Raw genomic sequence first — 25,278 nt, 5'->3', positions numbered from 1 at the left:
AATCCTCTTTACAAAAATCTCTATAATAAAAGGACATCTCTTATTCCGCCACTTGGAATAAGAATACAATCAGATGTTTCTGCTGCTCAAATCAATCTTGAAAACATAGCCCCCACTCGGCTTTTCACTTCTCTACCATAGCAGTTAGTGAAGCCAGAGGTGGACCTAACATTAACTAAATTCAAGAAATCCGACACAAATCAACTAATTTATCAACAGCAATATAATGAATTACGAAGCATGTATGACACTTACAGATCTATATTTACAGATGGATCCAAGGATGCTGTTGCCAGCGCAACCATCATTGGATCCAGGAATATCTCATCCCGGTTACCAGATAACTGTTCTATTTTCACAGCAGAAGCAAATGCTATTTTAACAGCACTAAAATATATCGACAACCAATCTAAACATAAAGAGTTCATCATTTTTTCAGACTCTCTTTCTTGCCTTCAGGCTATCAAAAACACGTCTTCCACAACCCCATTTTTAATAGAAATTATTGGATTGTTTAAAGATCTTGCTACTGGCAAATACGACATCGTTTTCTGTTGGTTAGCCAGCCATGTTGGAATCACTGGGAACACAATGGCCGATGCTGCTGCAAAAGTAGCACTTAACAAATCTGTGACACCACTTCTTATCCCATACACCGATATCAAACCTGTAATTAGATGTTACATCCGAGATCTGATGCAAAAGAAGTGGGACACCCAAGTAGGTATAAATAAATGACATGAGATAAAACCAGCTGTTGGCTACACCTACTTGGGTTGTCAGTCCAGATTTGAAGAGGTCATGATACGACGATGTCGTATTGGCCATATCAGATATACAAATGAATATATATTGAAAGGTGAGGATCCTCCGTTCTGTATCTCTTGTGATGAGAGAATGTATTGTGATGTATTGATTTTTCCATCACAAGGGATCAGTATTTCAAAGTTTCATCGTTAAAGGATGTTTTTAACAATATTAGCTCGTATTTAATACTTAGTTTTTTTAAAGAAATAGAACTGTTGAATAAATGTTGATACATGTTTTGTGTTTTGTAACTTAGAAATGATCTTTTAATACTGGTAGAATCAATTGGATAACTAAGATTGTTAGTGGCTGTACCTCGATGGGGGTTGAAGAAGCGCAAATGTATTGTCCCCCGGAGATGGTACGTAAGTCCATTCACAGTTTATTTATTACTGCCACGGTTTTAATCACAGAATATGTGTTCTTTTCATTTGGCAATAATCCAATAAGGGATGATGTAAATCCTGCTAGGCTTCATGCAGGAAGCTAAAGTACTGTAAGTCCCCATTGGCCCTAGTATGGTGATCTACCTTCAGTTGCTGGCGATCTATAAGGTGTTGTTCTGTCTAGTGATGTATTTTTATGGTTCCATGCTAGTTTTAAATCATAATCTGTGAGTAAGTCTAGTTATTTTACTGTCCGTTGTTGACAGGTTTTTTATAGTTTACATGTATTCATTATATATAACCTTTGAAAGTCACGAGATATTGCCGATGTGACTTTACATTTTAACTCACTCACTCACTCTATTGTCACAGCAGATGCAAATGCTATTTAACAGCACTTAAATATATCGACAACCAAACGAAACATAAAGATTAATGATCTTGCTACTGGCCAATATGACATCGTCTTTTGTTGGTTACCAAGCCATGTTGGTATCATTGGTAACACAATCTCCGATGCTGCTGCAAAAGCAGCACTCAACAAATCTGTGACACCACTTCTTATCCCATACAGTGATTATACACCTGTTTTAGATCGGACATCCGTGATCTGATGCAAAAGAAGTGGGACACCCAAGTAGGTATAAATAAATTAAATGAAATCAAACCAAATATCGGTTACACCTACTTGGGCTGTCAATCCAGATTTGAAGAGGTCATTATGCGATGATGTCGTATTGGCCACAGTAGATACACAAGTGAGTTCTTATTAAAAGGTAAAGATCCTCCGTTTTGTATCCCTTGTGATGAACCCTCATTGGTTTTTCATCACAAGGGATAAATATTTCAGTGTTAAAACAGTTAAGGACCTATTTAATGATGTAAATTCTCATTTAAAATTATGCTTTTTAAAAGAAATCGAACTTGTCTATGAATTTTGATGTACTTAATGTATTATTTTATTAATTGGTATACGTAGTGCTAATTAATAAACTTAGATTGTGAGTGGCTGTACCCTCGAGGGGGGTTGAAGTAGCCTAAAATTATTTATCACCTAAGAGGGTATGTAAGTCCCAAATCATTCGAAGGATTTTTATGTGTGCCTGACTTTTTAACGCAGCATTTTCGTCATTTTAATCTTAGGTTTAACTGGTAAACTATAGCCAGTGACTGTAGGGTGATATACATCCTACCGGGGTCCATGCAGGAAGCAAAGGTACTGTAAGTCCAAATGGTCTCTATTATGGTGATCACTCTTCAGTGACTGACGATCTCAATTCCATTTTTATATTGTGTTGTAAACTAATACTTTCTGCTTTTAAATATTCTCAACTAGTTCTAAATCAAATCTGTTCAATTCTAGATATTGTACTGTCCATCGTTGACAGGTTTTTATTTAGTCTTAATATATGTATTATTAATGTACTTCTCGTGACGATATGGCTGAAATACTGCCGGTGTGACGTTAAATCTTAACTCACTCACTCACTCTCGCACCCCTCTACTTGCAACGGCTGCTGTGCGACAATGTGAGCTCGAAGATCTCCCTCGTCCTCCATACCCGCCAGACCTGGCACCAAGTAATTTTCACCTGTTTCCTTAACTAAAAGAAAACCTTCGTGGAAAGCGCTATGACGACAACAATGACCTCAAAGCTGCCGTGAATGGGTTTTTCAGGGTGGCTTCAGAAACCTTCTTCCTGACTGGAATTGAAAAGCTTCACTATCGATACGAGAAGTGTATTGAAAAGCAGGAAGATTATACTGAAATCAAAAATACTTTCACAATAGTTGGTTGTGTTTGTTAGGCTTAGAACCCTTTGACCAGTCTTCGTATGCACTTCGTTTCCAAGAGAAACTAGTTGAATTCACACAATGTAGCCCGGTCAACTGACACACGCCGTCATGTCATACCCAAAGTTCGAGCCCCATTGCGGCATATGTTTCAAAATTAGGTCTTGACGAGTGACAGATAACATCTAATGTGAAACTCGAAATGGGACATTTGAGATTTTGTTATAAAGTTCATAAATATTTCAGTACGAGATTGAGTTTCGACACAGTTTTGTCACTTCTTGGTATAGAGGATCTACCACATCAACGTTTGAGAGCTTAAGTTAATTAAACAGTGCCAAGAAGTAATACAAACATGTCAGGTCAATGAATAAAAGAATTATATAAGGATATCACTTTGACTAAGAATATAGACACTGATCTATTTAATGTATTACAATACGTCAGCAGATTCAAATCTAGCATAAACATGCAACGTACAGTTATATCCGGCTTCCATCGTCCTGTGGTAGACTGTAACATGATGTATCCTGTACTGCCGTCCCAGGTCCACCCTCCACATACTCGGGTAGTTGGCAGAGTAGAAGCAGGAGCCATCAGAGATGTGCTGGTTCCTGTCCCCGTCCACAGCCTTGTCTGGAGTCCAGTTGTAACCATCAAGTATTCCGGATGTAGAGGTGGCTGTCTTGTTGAAGGCCACGTTCTCTGTAGGAAGGACATGTTGATATATGTTACTCAAACTCAATCGAGCACGTGAATTTAAGAAGTGTTGTTAGATTAGATACAATCCCCTCAACATTGTGTCAAAGACTCATGTCAATTTCCGTTTTCATATAATATTTCAAGAAAATATTTGTCAAATTGAAATATATATGAAATGCAATAGCAACAAAGTCATACTTGTGTTAAATACTATTTACTTGTATATTGGTCTTAATACGTGATACTTTGAGTTGTCCATAATTGATGCTCTTAGCTTGCATATAATTTAGTTGGGTATTGTTTTATCGCTGTTATGGTAGAATTTAATATGATAGGAAACTTACATGTGAACAAGGGCGATGGGGTAGTCTAGTGACTAAAGCTTTTGCTCGTCACGCCGAAATTCCGTGTTCGATTCCCTACATTCGTACAATGTGTACAGCCCCATGACATTTCTGGGATATTGCTAAAAGAAGCGTAAAACCGAACATACTCACTCACTCATCGCTTGTGAACAGTTATTATTCCGTAGTATGGGTTGCGTAACGTCTAATAGACTCCCATGGATACAGATAGGCTACATTACTCGTAGAACGTATCTTCAACACTTATTACTAGTATGGGAAGAGAATATGGGAAATATTAAAACCCTAAATGCTCTTTGTTGAAATTGTTCTCTTAAAAGAATTAGGCAGCAATCGTACGGTCCAACCTAAGGACGATTCTGACATTCAGCCATTTTGAAGTCTCCAAACACCTGTCGTAAAACTGCACCAATTGTGAAGTTCAAACACTGGCTTTATGATTTAAACACTTTCATTTTATCTTGAAACGCACTTATTCGAGTGTAAGAGGTTTTTAGGATGATAGAAAATAACCAGTAAACACTCGACTTTATGTCAGTTACCACACATTTGTTTTTGTGTACACTGAGTGGCAACAGACAAAATACCAAACTATAGACAAATGCATTGACAAACAGAGTCCAAGACGATTTTCCAAATGTAGCGTTTGTAATGTGGAAATATGAACACAGACAGTAGTGATACAAAGTTGTAATGGTGGAAAAAATTTAGGGCCCAAGATGACAACAAGGGCATAGGGGTATGTTGTCAGACTGCAGTCACTGTAAACACGCTGTGGTTTGGATTAAAGCCACTATGAACTGGATGGAATTGAAATAATCAGTCAAATTTGCGTTTGTAAAGACACGCCAGGATACGTCGTCTTGCAGAGTTGGCTAGACGTCAGATTACGCCATTCGGTATTCGGCTCTACTCTAACCTGAACGCCTGTACGATGCCACGTCTATTTGCTGGAGGGTTTGATGTTCAATTGACGAGATGGCAATAGAGCAAGCTGGCCAATGCAAGACGTTGGTGGACGATACGTGTTTCGTGTGGTCTTACCTTGGATTCAGATTTTCAGATGCATTCATGTCTGACCAATTTCGACGATTGGGATAACATGATTTGGAAACATTGTATCGTGTTCGAATCCAAATTCTAAACATATGAATTTGGAATAACACAAGAACGTAAAATATGAACAAATTTAATATTATTTCTCCTTCTCACTACATTATCTCCAAGCTTAAGAAGCAATACACATTACTGCAATACACATATTAACACTGGTTATGACCAAGGCTGTGAATTAACTACGTCGCTCCCTCCTATCTACTTATTCATTTGAAGTCAATACACCCTATAACTCAAGAAATGAATATTCCTAAATTCGTCTATGTCATAAGTAAAATAATTATAAATGTACAGGTCCGATCATAAGTCTTTACAGGAAACTCGGTCCAAGAATGGACTGGCAAGAGCATGTTGCTTTTATGAGCTTTTCACGAGGACCTGCAGTTATCACTTATTTTCAGTGATTCATTCATACTATCTGCCTCACCATGCATATAATTTGCTCCACTATTTTGCCTTTTATGCATTTATAATAAAAAAGGATACTACGATTTAAACTATGGCCAGAATGAGAACTACTTTGAATGATGTTTCCTGCCGGGGGACAAGTATTTATGCTACCTCGACCACACTTTTTGAGGTTACATCCACTGAAAATGTTAATGTTAATAACTCCATTCTACTAATTATATACTGGACCGAAAACGAAACTTCCGATTTTTAAATTAACTCAACTATATTTCTTATATTTGTCTGCAATAACTTAGTTGATAGATAAGACAAGCGCGTTCGGGTATCAAACCCGCACAGTTAACTGAACATTATCAATTGTTCAAAGCCTAAAAACATGCAAAACGCACGTGCATCGCACAAGAAACATGTCTTTTGCGTGAATGTTAGGGTGACGAGTTGTCATTGACGGCAATTGTTAGAAGACACGAGAAAACACTGTAAACACATTCTTTGCCTTTAAAACAAATGCCAAGAATCCCCAATAATATGTCAGAGCCATCGGAATGTTGCACGCAGATATGTGTGCTGCAGACGTTGCATTACAAGTTGGTCAGTGCGACGTCTGAGGGAGCGTAACAATGCAACTGGAGTAACCAATGATCGTCCGAGAAATGGACGTCCACCTGTAACAACACTAGCTCAAGACCACTATATTGTGACGTTACATTTACGCAATCCTTTTCTTCCCAGCAACTGTCACTGCGCAGATCACTCAAGGAACTCATAACAACAGAATCAGTGCTCAAACTGTTCGCAATCGGCTACGATAATATGGCCTGAGAGCCAGGAGGCCATACGTTGGGCAAGTTCTTACATCAACGTCATCGACGTCAAGGTTGAGAGTGGGCTCGTACACGTCTGCGTTGACGTGAATGGCAGGTAGTCCTCTGTAGTGACAAATCCTGTTTTTCACTCTCCAGAGGTGACGGTCGACATCGGGTGTACAGACGGAGGAATGAGCGTTATGCTGACGCTGGTGTTCTTGAGAGAGATCGTTTTGGAGGAGCTGGATCTGTAATGGTTTGGGCTGGAATTGCACACAGTCATCGCACAGCTCTTGTTCCTATTTGTAGAAATCTGAATGTGATGCGCTACAAGGACGAGCTTCCTGCTTAGCATGATGTCCCTTACATCAACGCAAACGCCACCATGACGTTTCAGCATGACAATGCCACTAGTCACACAGCGCGCATCACACGTGACTTCCTGCAGTCTAACCAGACGTCAGAACTTGAAACTGTCTTGCTTGCAGAATGGAATAACATTCCACAAAAAGAAATCCAGTCATTGGTGACGTCCATGAGACGTCAATGTGACGCCGATGCAGAGCTCTGATTGATGCAGACACTGGCTGAATACGGTTTTGATCATTTGACTTTCAGTTGTGATACCACTTCCACAGTAACGTCAGCCACATCCTTCTACGGATGTTTCAGTCACTGATTTCTGTTGATGTCTACTCACAAGGCAATGCGGGGCGGTCGGGTAGCCTAGTGGTTAAAGCGTTCGCTCGTCACGCCGAAGACCCGGGTTCGATTCCCGACATGGGTACAATGTGTGAAGCCCATTTCTGGTGTCCCCCGCCGTGATATTGCTGGCATATTGCTTAAAGCGGCGTAAAACCAAACTCACTCACTCACTCACAAGGCAATGCATGCATGGAGTATTATATCATAGCTGACATCATTTTGACAATATACAATTTTGAATAATAAAAGTCCGTTCAGTATATATATGTTTGCATAATTATTTTAATAAACATGTAACTGTTAATGCAATTTCCTATAAATACTAACAATTAAAAGCAGAATCATAGTGATAAAGATGTCTTTATCCCTTGCGATGGGGAAATCAACAAAGTCCAGCAAATAAAAGCGACACAACCCTCTTCATTTTACATATGAAATCTCTGCCAAGAACAGTCGATTATACGATTCCGGCTATATCACGAACACGTGTTCATAAATCACTATCAAATAGATGATGCCAGGTGTTCGCAAAAAGGTGAGGGCATCGTGCCCTACCGTTGGCACCGTCACAAACACATGCAAAAGCAAGTAAATTTTTCACCTAAAAAAACACGGGACAAGTCAAAATAGGGAATTGCATCGGACATGATTTTTGTCACTGATGCGTCATATTTCGATATGTCCTCTACATGTCTACAATAAAACATTTTGAAAGCTTTACCAAGGCTTGAATGTTGTAACCTTTATAAAACATCTTCTGAGCAAGAGTCGTATTACGCTCTTTGAAATCTTGGTTAAAAGCGCATGCTCGACTTTACATCAAAAGTTGTGATATGTAGACACCAAGGACTGAAACTGCAGGAATATTGCTTGACATAAAGGGAACGAAATACGATTACTTGCCTCTTTGGCAAGTGCCATTCCTCCCATCCCTCCACTGTAGTGCACAGGCCCCAGGACATTCTCCTGTGGTGGAGTAACACACGGCCCCTCCTTCACAGTGACAGGAATAGCTACAGGAGTCTCCGAACTGTCCTGGAGGGCAGGAACCTGGTGACAAAATAAACGTCAAGAAGAGAAGGCTTTAAAAAGGCAGGGATCGATTACAACGATATCATGTAACATGTTTTAAGAGGATTCAGAGATATATGTTTTTGAAGTATCGTGTCCACCTCCTTCACGCCAACTATTTTCACTGGATATGGAATTCACACGTCTCATTTCATGATACTTGCTATTAAAACTTATCTGCTCATTGGGGAATGTTTTAATGTACAGTTATGCCATATTATGAAATTCTTTGTCAGTTGCAAAGACTCATTTGCCGTACTATTTCATGTAGCAATGATAATACTGCTTTTGAAGAGTAATTGTAAAAATGAAATGTTGTCATACAAGGAGAAGAACAACACATTCATATTTTAAATGAAACTTACATTTCGGATGCCAGACCCATGTTGTCTTAAATGCTGCTATATAATATTATACACTACTTCAGGCCATGTTGAACTGTGATTCTCTTGAGGGTGAAATGTATTGTACAAATGTTACTGTCAACTCACAATGCAGTTTATATGTTTGTATTAACACCTCAATCAGACAATCCAGGGATTGACGTTATGAACATCGATCAATGAAACGACCACTCGATCCCGTCAGTCGCCTCTCACAACAAGCATGTTTTGCTAGTTGGTGGGGTGTGATCATTGGTACTTCTATTAGCTTAGGTACTTCCTAACATGTATACTCAACAACTAAAGTTCCTGTGACACCAATATTTTAGTGTATTTTTCAAACAAGTAAAGTTTGGTTTTCAATATTGTGCTGCAGTAGCCAGAACTTAAGTTTGAAGTGAATCTTTTGCTGCACTTGCAGTACGCCAGCCTCGAAAGATATGGATATAAAAGAAATGATATACTGTTCATTCACACCCAAACTGCTGGAGGGTGACAAATAACATGCTGCTATTACCGGTACAACACAGGGTGAACAAGACGTTGGTGCTTTAAGGAGTCACGCGTGACCACATAACAAGGAGATTTGGCTGAAGCCGAATGACAGTCACCAGGCAAATGACAACGAAGTACAGTCCAGGCCCCATCTCAAATTATGACAACGATGTTGCGCTTTTTAAGGTCTCCAAGCACAAATGCCTTGATCCCTGAGTCGCCTGGCCACTGTCTGTCGACTAACCATATTATTATACTCAGGGCACGCTCGCGTTGTTCGGGTGTCTGTCGTGTCATTTCTGTGGTGTTTTGTTCATCAGTGTGAGTGTCTGACATGCCTTCCATGTCATTTATCTACCCTTAATGCACGTGTATTGCAGCGTGCCGTGGACGTGTATCAATTTCTGCATGGAGCATTGTCCTGTTTGGACGATGTGTATTGCACTGATTTAGTTTGCACTTGTGTTTTTTTTTTCATTTTTGCAAATTCATTTTTAAGTGGTACAATTTCTTTTGACCTGCAGATTTGTATATCAAAAGTATTTTTTAGCAAGTTCATGAGTATGATCCTTATAAATAAACCTGTTCACTGAATCTCAATGCCAATTATATTATATATATACAATAAAAGAGTTATGAAAATACTTGATGTATCCTACCATGAATTGAAATGGAATTGGGTTTCAAGAATGGTTAACACACTTTTGACGTGCGAGAGCCAGATCCCAACATTGAACCATCCTTCACAATCCTGCCAAAAAGCACATTGAAGAATATCATTCGAATATTATATCCCCTAATTCCCAAACTATTTTCTTTATATTTCGAGTACAATTAGCACAGTTACATCAGCGCGTTTGTAAATAATCGAGTCTGGCACAGGCAAACATGTGGTGTCATACATCACGACCCGATCCTCAATAGTCGTAGAAGCGTGTGATACTGAGAAGCAAGTCTTCCCAGAATGACGATGGTGTCTATATCACAGATGTCTGTATGGTATTGTTTGTCAAATTACTCTGTACCTCAGCGGTCCCATCAGAATGTGCTATAGTGTTCATATAACGGCTTGGGCGTTAGGGGAGCCTGTAGTTAAGGCGCTTGCTCGTCACGCTGAAGACCCGGGTTTGATTCCCCACATGGGTACAATGTGTGAACCCCATTTCTGGTGTCCCCAGATCGGATATTGAGTGCAAGTGTTATGAATGCGATGAACCCCTCATATGAACTTGGTATCACCATCCGATAAATATGCAAATGACGTCATCTAGGCGGAACTACTTATAAAAGATTTCTACAAAGATGTGATGTCAACTTTGTCATAAGGTTTCATACCGTATTCCTCAAAGGTAACTTTGGTGAGTGCTTATGTAAGCCAACATGACTGCATGTCATTTGGTTCTGTATCATAAATGGGGCGTTTCACTCAGATATTCCTACACAATTTCCAAATTTACTTTAGTGTATGCAAATATGTCTTTATCTCCGGTTATTTTTAAAATGATATTAAATCAAAAAGACTGTATTACCTTCGTGTGTTTCCGTATGGTAAATATCAAATCCGAGGAATGTGAAGTTTGTATTATGGCCACCACAGACTCACAGGAGGAACTACTTTCAATATATCTATACAACTCTAACTTGGTAAAAAGGCTTTACATAATTTCCACAAAAGTACATTTTGGTGTGAGCTGATGTAAACCAACATTACTGCATGTCATTTGATACTGTATCTTAAATGGAGCGGTTCACTCAGGTATTGTAGTCCTACACAGTTTCTAAATATGGTTTTATAGAATTCAAATATGTGTTAAACTTCCCTTATTTTAAGAATGGCATTCTATGATAAAGAGTGTATTACTTTCATGTGTTTCCGTATCGTGAATATCCTATTCGAGGAAAATCAAATATGTATCATGCCCGCTGCCGACTTTGGGGATATTATTTTATTCCAAATATGTGATATTTACGATATGTCATCACACGCCACTAACAATCTCTGTTTATGGCATATACGATTGAAATTATTGATGGCAACGTGCAGTGGGGTTGCGGTTGTTGTCTGATATGTTTATCAAGGTATATTGACCATCTGAGCAAACAATTACATCGTTAAACATACTGACTCAGAACAAGACACACACAGCAAGCTACTCCCAGTAATGCACAACACAACCCACAGGAGGCCGCCATGTTGGGTTTGAAGTGAAGGCGAAACGTCAATGCAAGAGGAAGTCAACCAAACGAAACTTTCCTGGTAACTGTATTCATTATATAATCGCTAGTGTTATAATAGTGATAAACTTGTTACCACGATAAGATAAATATGCAAATGAGGCGGTCACGCAGGAACAACTTTCAAGCTCCATGCATCGATACACTGCCTTCTTTCCTCTAAACACTGTTGACTGACACTCACAGTTATGCGTAGATACGGGTTCCCAATGTGTTGCTGACTGCAAGTTATTTGTCACTACATGATAAATTGGGTGCTTCACTGAAACATTGTTTTCACACGTGGTGCCGAAAGCTTCTTCACTGAGTTTAAATTGCCCATCATATGTTAGGAATATTAACATATACTCAACAACAAAAGTTCCTGTGACACCACTATTTTAGTGTATTTTTCAAACAAGTAAAGTTTAGTTTTCAATATTGTAGTACATTTATGGAATCAAGTCACAAAAACGCAACTGGTACAGAAAAGCATGCATTCCATGCAAAAGTTGACTTTTATGCAAGCCCCATGCAATTCACTACCAAAGAATGGGTATAAAAACACGTGCGTTAACGGGATTCCATATGCATCGTTTAGCATCGTGCTGGCAACAACTACTCAGAAAAAACAACAAAATTACACAATTATTCAACATTACGATATGCCACGCCTGTCCGAAAATGAGCGTCTGCGAGCCATTGGTATGCTTGAAGCAGGATCGAGTGTACCGACGTCGAGGTGAACGTTACGTCAATCATTGTGTCATGGAAGAAGATCGGTTCGGGGGCAGCAGTGTTATAGTATGGGTTTTAGGATTACAGCAAGACAGAGGACCCGTTTGATAGTGGTAGAGGGAAATCTCAATGGACAGCGATGACGAAACGAGATCATCGGCACCGTTGTTCTACCGTTTTGGCGTCGTCATGGCCCAGGCATTACCTTTCAATATGACAACGCCCGGCCTCATATTGCTCGACTTGTTCAGGATTCTCTTCAACAAAACAACGTGAATGTCATCCCATGGGCGGCTCGCTCCCCTGATCTCTCACCAATCGAGCACATGTGGTATGAGATGGATCGGCGCCTTCGACGTCAACCACGTGTTCCACAGATACTCCAGGAACTTCGAAACATACTCCAGCAGATATGGACAGATATCCAAAAGGACTTTGTGCGACGCCTGGTCCATTCCATGAGACGAAGATGTGTTGCTTGCATCGCCACCAGAGGTGGACACACACGCTATTGATTTGTAAATTGACATTTTTGCATGTTCATGTTTTTTTTATGAAATCAGGCATTTTCTGAAGTCAGTATGGCAAAATAAACCATTTGAACACTTACAGGATTCTTTTATCTGTTGCAAACTGAAATTGTTTCAGATTTGGTAAAAAACATAGCTTTGCATTAAATCTTATTCAATGTCACAGGAACTTTTGTTGTTCAGTATATGTATTAATTTGGAAACACGATCGGCTAATAAGCTCTATGTATTTTGTATATCAAACAAATTTAAAAATGAATGAATTAATACATATTTATGAAATTTCTGTGTAGGCTATAAACGATAAAGGGAACTAGCCTACGTCACTGATAAATGGGGTTTAATTGCACATATCTCGTATCATGCATGCACGTGCGTGTGTGCGCGTGTAAGTGTGTGAGTGGGTTGGTAGGTGAGTAGTCCTTATCGCAGTGGAGGACATCTTCCTTATCTCATTGGAGAATATCGTGCTTATCTCATTGGAGAACATCTACGAAAAGAATTTCTCGCTAGATAACCTTATTTGCATATTTATCAGATCATCATAGCAAGCTTATTGGGTTATCGCATCGATAACGCAATCAATTATCTGATAATTAATAATATCATGGAATTGCTAATCTTGAATGATATGAACGATGTTTGTGTCAAAGCTGTATCTGCTCAAAATCCTAAACATGTACAAACGAGTTGTGTAAGTGTTTATCGTGTTTTAGCCTATTGTTTATTTAACGTTGACACGTTTACAGTACAACTTGTCATCATGTAAATATTTGTGTGACGCAAGAAAACCAAAAGTTATTTTCATTGAACTATTCACACTACATGATAAGCATGTGTTTATGAATCACAATCAAACGGTAATGATGCCAAGTGTTGAGCATACCCTGCCCCACCCGTGACTCCCGTCACAAAAAAACATGCAAAGGCAAGTCAGTTGTTTACTTAAAAAAAACAGAAATATATGGTTCAAGTCAAACTAGTGAATTTTAAGCAGACATTATTTTGTCACTAATGCGTCAAACTCTGATATGTCCTTCCTATGTCTACCATCATACTTTTTGAAAGCTTTACCGATGCCTTGAATGGTGTAACGCTGTTAACACAACATGTGAGCAAGCGTTGTAAGACATCTTCATAGACAGAGCATGCTCCATTGTACCTAACAAGTTGAGACACCAAAACCTGGCTGGAATATTGCTTGACAAAAAGGGAAAGTTGATTATTTGAAAGCTGAAGTCACCCATGTTGTCATACAAGAGATCTCTGCTAAAACAGCTTTTTCACGCACCCAGTTAAATTAGCAGGGCCAGACATGATAGCGAATCAATGTTTATCTAATTCGTTTCCTTGTCGTAACATGTGATTTGCCCCCTTTCAGTGTGTAACCTGTGTATAGTTCATATGACCCACCGCGAATTGTCTGTTGTCCGTCAGCGTACTTTAAACATTTTGCTATAGCTGCTTGGATTTATGGTTTCCGTCGAAATACATTATGTAGAATAACCATACTTGCCGGGCATAAAATTTGAATATTGTCCTCTATCGTGCATTAGCGCTTTATAGTTTCAAAATGAGCTTTAATTTTTTTAAGCATACATAATTGTCATTATTTGCTTTCTTAGAGAGTAAGGTAATACTGTTAAAAGCAATTTCTAGCGTCACTCATTGAGGTGAAATGGGATTTAACGTCGCTTTGTTTCAAATACAGTGGTGTAAATGTTATGTTATTTAAAATAACAACATAATATTTGGTCATTTGTCTGATCACTGTTTTATTATTTCATATTCATTAACAACCCCAATACCTGGAAACAAGAGACAGAGCGTCACGCCCTGAAAGAGGAGCGGTGAAAGAATTAATAATGTCAATATCGGGTGAGACCATCAGCTGCGTTTTTACAGACGAGGTAGCGGCGACCAGATGTTTGAAAACAGCCTGGGGAATGTTGTTCAATTGTCCACCACCAAATGGACCATAACGTCCCAGACATGTTCTGTGGGGTAAAGTTCTGGGAAAGCAGCCGACCATGGCAGTACAGCAATGTTATGCTGCCTCAAAACGTCTGTTACATCAGGTATAGCGTGTGGGCGGCCATTATCCTGCTGCAACGTGACGTTAGGTCCCAGCCTTTGCACAAAGGGGAGAACATGACCTACTCGTCCCGGTAGCGTACGCCATTCAAATTGCCATTAACTGTCTCCCATGTTGTAATGCCTCCCATTACCATTACACTCCCAAACCCAAAGTAACGACGTTGAGAAGCACAAGCGTCGCTATATCGATGTCCTAGAAAACATGTCGACCATTCCACAACCATCAGAACTCTCCAAATGAAAGCTCTTTTGTGAACAGTATACTGTCCCAGGCTTGTCTTTTAGACGCTGTCTGCAGCAATCTAGGCGTGCCTCACGGTGACGAAAGAGCAAAATTGGCGTATCGCTGGACGTCGAAGATGGATGTTGTTCCTTAACCGTTTGCGTCCGTCTATGCCACAAATTGGCATTTTGATATCTATTCCGTAGATGCACTAAGCGAATATTGTTGTCTTGTTGAAGATACGCCACACGTGGACGACCGGTCACTGGCAAGTCAGGAGTGTTTAAAAGATGAAATTGTGTTTCGATGAACATTATAATGTCTATCAATTTTCCACTGGAATATTCCCTGAAGCAGCGTTAAACCACGCCTCCAAGCCTCCAAGCATCTGAGGTCAGCGATGTGAGTTACACGCACGACAACAATGTTAATATAGTGTCTGGAACATGGTTCGGTGCAGCATTACAAAGGGGGAAGTGTGTTTTGTTTGACCTTTCTCCTGAACTGCATTAACGTGAACTCCGCGACAGGTGCTGGAGAGACATGTGCAATAATGTAATAAATTAAACATGAACTCATAGTTATTCATTTACTGATGTATGAATATGAGAGGCATTATGGATACACAAATTAAAATACAGCAATATATAACTGACAGCATTAATTCAACATTTAGTCTCTCACAGAGTGGGTGAATGAATAAATTTTAGGTCGTAGTGAACTGCATTACTCTGCAGGGCTCCCTGATAAGGCTTATTGGTGAGAGAGCCTTCAAATCAGAGGACATCATTCAAGAGGTGGAAGGGACAGGCCAGGCACTTTGTATCAGCATGAGTATGGTAGATCAGTGTTGAGAAATATAGAAGAGATAGCACATCTCTTCTGACCGCTTTGTGTGAATACATGTCATGAAATATGGAATAATCATAGTGGAGTGATTCATGATATACACCTATTGAGTTTCCAAATTAGAGGTTCAAAACGTTGTTAATTCAAATTTTCCAAAGCCTGTCCTGAGACTACAAGTATGTCATGATAAAAATAAAGTATACGTTAGTAGATTATCTGCTATCGGTAACAGTACCTACTCTGTATTCCTGCTTAACAGTAGGGCATTAATGTGCAAGATTAAAATGGCGAATATGCAATATACACTCTCGTTCATGCCATATATTCAAATGAGTCGGCCACAAATTAACATGTAGCCTACATTTAGGCTTGATGAATGAAAGTTAACTTGTATTGCAGTCTTAAAGATACATATGCATTCGTGATATGTTAATCATATACATATGCTGTTACGAAAGCACACACGTTATAAATCAGGCTTGGAAATACCTTGTTGCCCGACAGTTCAAGACGGGCTGTTTTGGTCTCGGGCAGTTAATACACTTGGATTATAGCATATACGATAAATATACAACCTTTACATTATAACATATACATCTGCTGTTACTTAATCAGACGCGGATAAATAATACATACAGATACTAAGCTGCAACACGGCAAGATACTCCCAACCAGCTGAAGAACGGAATTATGAAATTTGAGGACAGAATATATAGATGTATCCTAGAAGTAGGCATCCCCATTGACACCGAATGTGCTCCCCTCCTTGCTGATATGTTTCTGTATGCATATGAATCGGAGGTTTTGCTCGGATTGGCGAAATCAAATCACAGGAATCACAACCTGATTGTATACGGATGATTAGATGTCGTTCAGCAACGATCATGGCGACAGTCACTGCAATGTCTGGATCAATCTAATATCACACTTAGCCGTATATCAAACAAACCTTTGGGCCATCGAGCCTGAGACGCTTGTCCCCCCCCCCCCCCCCCCCCCCCCCCCCCTTACCAGCACTGTACTAAATAAAGGGGGCTTACCAGCACTGTACTAAATAAAGGGGGCTGACCAGCACTGTACTAAATAAAGGGGGCTTACCAGCACTGTCCTAAATAAAGGGGGATACCAGAACTGTACTAAATAAAAGAGGATGTCAGCACTGTGCTAATAAAGGGGGCTTACCAGCACTGTACTAAATAAAGGGGGCTTACCAGCTCTGTCCTAAATAAAGGGGGATACCAGGACTGTACTAAATAAAAGAGGATATCAGCACTATACTAAATAAAGGGAGCTTACCAGCACTGTACTTAATAAAGGGGGATATCAAGACTGTTCTGAATAAAGGGGGATACCAGGACGGTACAACATAAAGAGAGATAACAAGACTGTACTAAATACAGGTGGATATCAAGACTGTACTAAATACAGGGGGACATCAGGACTGTACTAAATACAGATGGATATCAGGACTGTACTAAATACAGGGGGATACCAGGACTGTACTAAATACAGGGGGATACCAGGACTGTACTAAATACAGGTGGATATCAGAACTGTACTAAATAAAGGGAGATACCAGGAATGCACTAAATAAAGGGGGATATCAGGACTGTACTAAATAAAGGGGGATACCAGGACTGTTCTAAATAAAGGGGGATACCAGGACTGTACTAAATAAAGGGGGATATCAGGACTGTACTAAATAAAGGGGGATATCAGGACTGTACTAAATAAAGGGGGATATCAGGACTGTACTAAATAAAGGATACCAGGACTGTACGAAATACAGGGGGATATCAGGACTGTACTAAATAAAGGGGGATTCCAGGAATGCACTAAATAAAGGGGAATACCAGGACTGTTCTAAATAAAGGGGGATACCAGGACTGTACTAAATAAAGGGGGATATCAGGACTGTACTAAATAAAGGGGGATATCAGGACTGTACTAAATAAAGGATACCAGGACTGTACTAAATACAGGGGGATATCAGGACTGTACTAAATAAAGGGGGATTCCAGGAATGCACTAAATAAAGGGGGATACCAGGACTGTTCTAAATAAAGGGGGATACCAGGACTGTACAAAATAAAGGGGGATATCAGGGCTGTACTAAATAAAGGGGGATATCAGGACTGTACTAAATAAAGGATACCAGGACTGTACTAAATACAGGGGGATATCAGGACTGTACTAAATACAGGGGGATTCTAGGAATGTACTAAATAAAGGGGGATACCAGGACTGTTCTAAATAAAGGGGGATACCAGGACGGTACTACATAAAGAGAGATAACAAGACTGTACTAAATACAGGGGGATACCAGGACTGTACTAAATAAAGAGGGATACCAGAACTGTACTAAATACAGGGGGATACCAGGACTGTTCTAAATAAAGGGGGATACCAGGACGGTACTACATAAAGAGAGATAACAGGATTGTACTAAATACAGGTGGATATCAGGACTGTACTAAATACAGGGGGATACCATGACTGTACTAAATAAAGAGGGATACCAGGGCTGTACAAAATAAAGGGGATATCAGGACTGTACTAAATACAGGGGGATACCAGGACTGTACTAAATAAAGAGGGATACCAGGACTGTACTAAATAAAGGGGGATATCAGGACTGTACTAAATAAAGAAGGATACCAATACCGTACTAAATAAAGGAGGATATCAGGACTGTACTAAATACAGGGGGATACCAGGAATGTACTAAATAAAGGGGCTTACCAGGACAGTACTAAATAAAGAGAGATAACAAGACTTACTAAATACAGGGGTACATCAGGAATGTACTAAATAAAGAGAGATAACAAGACTGTACTAAATAAAGAGGGATACCAGGACAGTACTAAATACAGGGGGATACCAGGACTGTACTAAATACAGGTGGATATCAGAACTGTACTAAATAAAGGGAGATACCAGGAATGCACTAAATAAAGGGGGATATCAGGACTGTACTAAATAAAGGGGGATACCAGGACTGTTCTAAATAAAGGGGGATACCAGGACTGTACTAAATAAAGGGGGATATCAGGACTGTACTAAATAAAGGGGGATATCAGGACTGTACTAAATAAAGGGGGATATCAGGACTGTACTAAATAAAGGATACCAGGACTGTACGAAATACAGGGGGATATCAGGACTGTACTAAATAAAGGGGGATTCCAGGAATGCACTAAATAAAGGGGAATACCAGGACTGTTCTAAATAAAGGGGGATACCAGGACTGTACTAAATAAAGGGGGATATCAGGACTGTACTAAATAAAGGGGGATATCAGGACTGTACTAAATAAAGGATACCAGGACTGTACTAAATACAGGGGGATATCAGGACTGTACTAAATAAAGGGGGATTCCAGGAATGCACTAAATAAAGGGGGATACCAGGACTGTTCTAAATAAAGGGGGATACCAGGACTGTACAAAATAAAGGGGGATATCAGGGCTGTACTAAATAAAGGGGGATATCAGGACTGTACTAAATAAAGGATACCAGGACTGTACTAAATACAGGGGGATATCAGGACTGTACTAAATACAGGGGGATTCTAGGAATGTACTAAATAAAGGGGGATACCAGGACTGTTCTAAATAAAGGGGGATACCAGGACGGTACTACATAAAGAGAGATAACAAGACTGTACTAAATACAGGGGGATACCAGGACTGTACTAAATAAAGAGGGATACCAGAACTGTACTAAATACAGGGGGATACCAGGACTGTTCTAAATAAAGGGGGATACCAGGACGGTACTACATAAAGAGAGATAACAGGATTGTACTAAATACAGGTGGATATCAGGACTGTACTAAATACAGGGGGATACCATGACTGTACTAAATAAAGAGGGATACCAGGGCTGTACAAAATAAAGGGGATATCAGGACTGTACTAAATACAGGGGGATACCAGGACTGTACTAAATAAAGAGGGATACCAGGACTGTACTAAATAAAGGGGGATATCAGGACTGTACTAAATAAAGAAGGATACCAATACCGTACTAAATAAAGGAGGATATCAGGACTGTACTAAATACAGGGGGATACCAGGAATGTACTAAATAAAGGGGCTTACCAGGACAGTACTAAATAAAGAGAGATAACAAGACTTACTAAATACAGGGGTACATCAGGAATGTACTAAATAAAGAGAGATAACAAGACTGTACTAAATAAAGAGGGATACCAGGACAGTACTAAATAAAGGGGGATATCAGGACTGTACTAAATACAGGGGGATATCAGGACTGTTATTGAGAAAGGGGGATACCAGGACGGTACTATTTAAAGAGAGATAACAAGACTGTACTAAATACAGGGGTACACCAGGAATGTACTAAATAAAGGGGAATATCAGGACTGTACTAAATAAAGGGGCATATCAGGACGGTGCTATATAAAGAGAGATAACAAGACTGTACTAAATAAAGAGGGATATCAGGACTGTACTAAATACAGATGGATATCAGAACTGTACTAAGCAAGAGTCATCACAAATATGACATATCCCCCCGGCAGCTGTCTGTAAAGTAACCAAAAGTAAATGTGCAATTCTCTATGTAATGAGTCAAGAGTTGAATGTTCTTGAAGAATCATACATTGCATACCCACAAAAGATCCACCATGGTCGCATTCATAAGAAATGGAAAGTAAAACAAATGTGTTTCTGTGGGTTTTTTTATGCAAACAAATGACACATTACAAGAAACAATAACTAAACAAGCGTATAGTCAACGAAGTCATCTATATCCCCCGCCCATTTTAACACGTTATGGTCCCAAACCAGGTGACTGACCCAATATTTCTCTTAACCCATGTCGAAATAGTTCAAATACGGATTTCTATCAAGCCAAATCATTAGTGTTTTCCTTCAAAGCCAAAGCATCATCAGACAATATTGCTTTCTCAGAGAGGTAAGTAATCAAACATTTCTTGACATCGGCCTTAAGCATACTAGATTTGACGTCAATTTGTAATACTTTGACAAATCGTCCTGTTCAGTAGAAGGTTGGTTAACAAAGTAATCTACAATAAACACAATGGTGATTGATAACTTCACACAATTGTAGATAAAGCGCCAAAAACTCTTTCCATATCCAAAAGAAATCTCTGCAATAAGCAGATTCGATTGTACGATTCCGACTATGTCATGGTCATGTGTTTATGAATCACTATCAAATAGTGATAGTACCAGGTGTTAGCAAAGAGGTGAGCGTATCCTGCCCCACCGGTGGCACCCATCACAAATACATGCACAGACAAGTAAATTGTTCACCTGAAAAAACACGGGAACATATGGTCAAAATAGGGATTGCATTGGACATAATTTTTGTCACTGATACGTCGAATTTTGAAATGTCCTCCACATGTCTACCATGAAACTTTGTGAAGCTTTACTGAGGCCTTGATTTTTGTAACCGTGATCAAACAACTTCTGAGCAAAGGTCGTATCTCTCTTGAAATCTTGGAAGAAAGAGCATGCTTGATTCTTGATTGGTTATTTGATTGTAATTGAACGATATCAGATCATCGCTGTACCTGAAGCTTAAGTTACACTTCTTGGCCAAAGTATCTTGTTTTGACTTTGCCAATCCGAGGGGAACTTCCAAGTCATATGCATAAAGAAACAGATCCGTAAGAAGGGGAGCAACATTAGTGCCAATGGTGATGCCTACTCCTTGCCTTAATGTCTTACCCCTACATTTACATGAGATCAATGAGAAAGTCCAGCATTTCACATATTGTTTTCTCAGTAAACTTCAGATGGCATTTGCTTTCATTTCTCAAAATTTGTCCTGAACCTCTGAATATAGGTACGTTACTGTATCTGTGTACACCGCGTTTTGTAACAAAAGTCTGGGGATCAAAGAACGAAGTTTTTCCTTTAGTTTGTCATGTGGGATAGTGGTGTACAAAGTTGAAAAATATAATGTTTTGACAGAATGGAACTTGGTTCTTTTCTAAGATTGGAAAAAGTCAAGCAAATACTTTGGGTTTTTGAGAATCTGCTTTGTATTAATTCCACGTGTCTCAACTACGTTCTGTGAAAGTCCTCTGTTGATCATTTTAAGGATTATGGTTACTCTTTGAGACAGGGAATCCTGGAACCAGCCATATATCTCTTTGTGGAGTTTTGGGGTCCAGTACAAAAGAGGAATGGAGATGTCTTCAGGTTTTAGAGTCAAGTCAAAAACTGACAGTACTAATTTATGGTTATTGCAGATTTCTTCCTCAGTTAACATACTGGCCTTATATGTGGCCTTATTTGATATGTCATTTATACCAAGTTCTTTGATCAAGCAAGTAATGTAGTGATTCTTACATATAATGGTTATGCTATTTGAGGCCTTGTCGGTGGGAAACTACGAACTTTTCCTGTAGGACAGCCAGACTTTGGATAACAGCTGGCTGGGTCATAATGGGTTTCAACTCCGTTTCCTCTTTTTAAGTTTATGCATTCTACCAATGCCAACATCACGCACTGACTTAATCCACTCTGAAAGACATTTGACAGGTTCCTCTTCTCTTTTCGCCCATTTTTGGGGCCTATTCTTCGACAGGTTGTTATTGTCAACAAAAGAGAAGTCACCTGTGATTATATGACCTGCATGTTGATAGCAGGATGATGAGTCTTGGCAGCCACAAGTAGTGGAATTTACATCATGAACTGTCAAGTCCAATGTCCTATAATTGAACAACCTGGATGAAATTGTGTTCGTAAAGGAAAATGAAATTGTTGGTGGTTCCTGAAATTTGAAATCCCATTACAGGTCACGTCAGAACATCCATTCCCGAACAATGACCGACAAATGAAATGACTATACAGGAAGTCAACGTTAGCCACTAAGAAAGCAGCTTTGCGTTCCAGTTTCAAACTGGCGACTTCCATTCCAGACTATGCTTCTTAAATTATTTTGAATAAATCATACATTCCGTAACAGTTGTTTTGTGTTAAGCTTTAGAGGTTGAATGATAAGAAGTATATTCCGCTTACAATGTAACATAACAATATTTTTCATTTTTTATTACGTGTTTGTATCGTTATCTATCGTGTAGTTGTCCGACTTTCGATCACGAAAGTTGATACTACTTAATTTAGTTTATCCAACATACTCGTTAACCGACATAATCATATGCAACCAACCATGTCAGATTAACGGGACGTGACTGTATTGGGGGACATTTTTCGGAAATTGATCTTTGTCTGAGCATGTTACTTAAATTTAAAGACTCCATTTAAAGGATCGATTGTTTGCAAATTTCGAATTCAAGAAATTGCGCCCTTTGTCTGACTTAATGGAGTCTGTTTCTGGTTTGGCTATACTCTATACTAGTCGATACTGTGGGCTCTTACACCGCATCCACACTGTCGGGTACGATGGTACACAACCACCCGATCGCCATAAGCCGCAGAAGCATGTGGTATTGAGCAGCTAGTCTGCTAGTTACGTTGTTAAACATACTCACTCAGTGCAAGACATATACAGCAAGCTACACCCAGTACTGCACAGCAGAACCCACAGGAGGCCGCCATGTTGGATTAAAGAGGAAGTAAATCAACCGACTCTTTTCCTCATGCATTTCTGTGTGTCAAAAAAAACATATGTGTATTTGAAATATGATGATAACTTTGTCCCTGGATTGGACATTTATAAAACATAATGTAATGATATGTGGCTTAGCTGATAACCAGCACATTTAACAATACTCCATAGTGGGTAGTAGAAATATATTACCATGTGCTCACTGAAACAGATTGAAAACTAAAATTGACATTGATTAAACCTCAATGGCGAGCTGAATAAAAAACTGATACCTCTAGATAGACAATGAGCCTTTATTGAAGATACAACATTTGATATTCTGCGGGGGCCTGGGAGTTGTTCGAAAAACATTATTGTTCCCGAAAATTCTTGAAAAACATAATTGATCTCCAGACTGTTGAGCGCGGTGCACGTGCGAATGGCTCAGGAAATGTCTATTTAAATATGATTATCAAAACTATGTTGTTTTTAAACATTTTAGATGCAATGGTTATTTAAATGTTGGCCAATAGGTCTGACCACTAAGAGCGAATGTTTAATTGTTAACTGACCATTTCACCGATTAACATAAACATGTGAATAACTTCGATGTCGGCCACTACGGAATCTTGTGTCTGTTTTCACCCGTATGATGTGAAGATTGTGAAATACCTATGCGTGTACTATCACCACTGCAGCAGTGCGTGTGTGCAGGACGCATGTGCCGTGACAATGCGAGGCCACGAAAGTGGTGTGTTCAGCTTGTTCTGACCAACTTCGTGTTACTGTGGCCGGCAGGTCATAGTTACGCATGTTGTGTCAAGTCACAGGCAGGAGGGGACAATGAATATGCATATTAGCATATCCTGTCACAAACACATGCAAAGGCAAGTCAACCGCACATCTGGAACAACACGGGAACATGGGTGCAAGTACATCATTTTTGTGTCAAATTTGGAAATGTCCTCAACATGTCTAGCATAAAGCTCTTTGAAAGCTTTAACGAGGCCACGAATGTTGTACCCCTGATCAAAACAAGAAGCATAATCAGGAGGAATCTGGGTTTCCAACTATCATAGGGATATTCACGGAACTCATTTGGGACAAGTGGAATTAATACCATGTGAATTCTCAAACTGAAAGGATTTGCTTGCATTTTTGTTCTGAATATTGGATTTCTCATCTTAGTACACGCTACGCACACGGCAAACTTAAGGAAAAACTTCAATTCTGATCCAATCTTTAAAGGCTCAGGATAAAATGTGAAACATGAGAACAAATGTCATGAAGTTTACTGAAAGACAATATTTGAAATGCAGAAACCTTTTATAGATAACATTCAAGTGAAATACATGTATCGGCAATAGGTAGGAATGTCCGAGGGCACCAACTGTGCCCGCTCTCCCAACCCACTTGCTGATCTGTTTATGTTTACGGAATAGGATTGGCAAAATCAAAACGGTTGGCCAAGAAGTTTTATTTAAACTTCACGTATATCGATATATATCAATGAACTATTGACTTGCCTTTGTGTGTGGCGAGTGCCACTGATGGTGCGGGATACGTTAACCTTTTCGTGAACACACCTGGTATCATTACTATTTATTAGTGATTCATAAACACATGGTACAATCGACTCTGCTTTTAGAAAATGGATAATTTGTATTATTCAATGTAATAAAACGCACATCCTTGTTTCAGCTACACTGGAATACAAAACACTTCCTTTCACCCAAATCCATCAACAGTGTGTACACGCTATTACAGTAGACAATACGAGGAAGCAGATATGACAAACAGCTGTACACATTCTTGGCTTTTAGCGTGTCATTGGTACTTTTTTCAAGAGAGACTTTTCAGTAACGACTGACGACACATACTTTCATTTTAGAACACATCACAACTAACCAAATTTGAATTTAAAGGATTTTATTCACGAAGCATAATAAAGCATAGTATAATGAAGCAAGTATATAATTGTACTTGACAATTATGTGTAAATAATTAATACAAACAATAATATAATAACATGGCTT

The 25,278-nt window shown here is 39.3% G+C and overlaps 1 protein-coding gene across 1 annotated transcript in view; it reads right to left on the bottom strand.

Annotated features, from left to right (window-relative positions):
* The window catches only part of LOC125372371, a 35,617-nt gene extending 12,371 nt beyond the window's left edge, over positions 1-23,246 (bottom strand). Inside the window, exons 1-3 of the mRNA XM_048382142.1 lie at positions 23,187-23,246; positions 7,995-8,141; positions 3,467-3,691 (exon numbers count right to left, since the gene is read on the bottom strand). Coding sequence (XP_048238099.1) covers positions 3,467-3,548 — 82 coding nt within the window. The 5' untranslated portion in view covers positions 3,549-3,691; positions 7,995-8,141; positions 23,187-23,246. The remainder of the gene's footprint in view (positions 1-3,466; positions 3,692-7,994; positions 8,142-23,186) is intronic.
* Between the last annotated feature and the right edge of the window lie 2,032 nt (positions 23,247-25,278).

Source organism: Haliotis rufescens, unplaced genomic scaffold, assembly GCF_023055435.1.
Source record: "Haliotis rufescens isolate VD_foot unplaced genomic scaffold, xgHalRufe1.0.p SCAF_4, whole genome shotgun sequence".
Taxonomy (NCBI): domain Eukaryota; kingdom Metazoa; phylum Mollusca; class Gastropoda; order Lepetellida; family Haliotidae; genus Haliotis; species Haliotis rufescens.
This window is presented reverse-complemented; position numbering and strand designations above follow the sequence as displayed.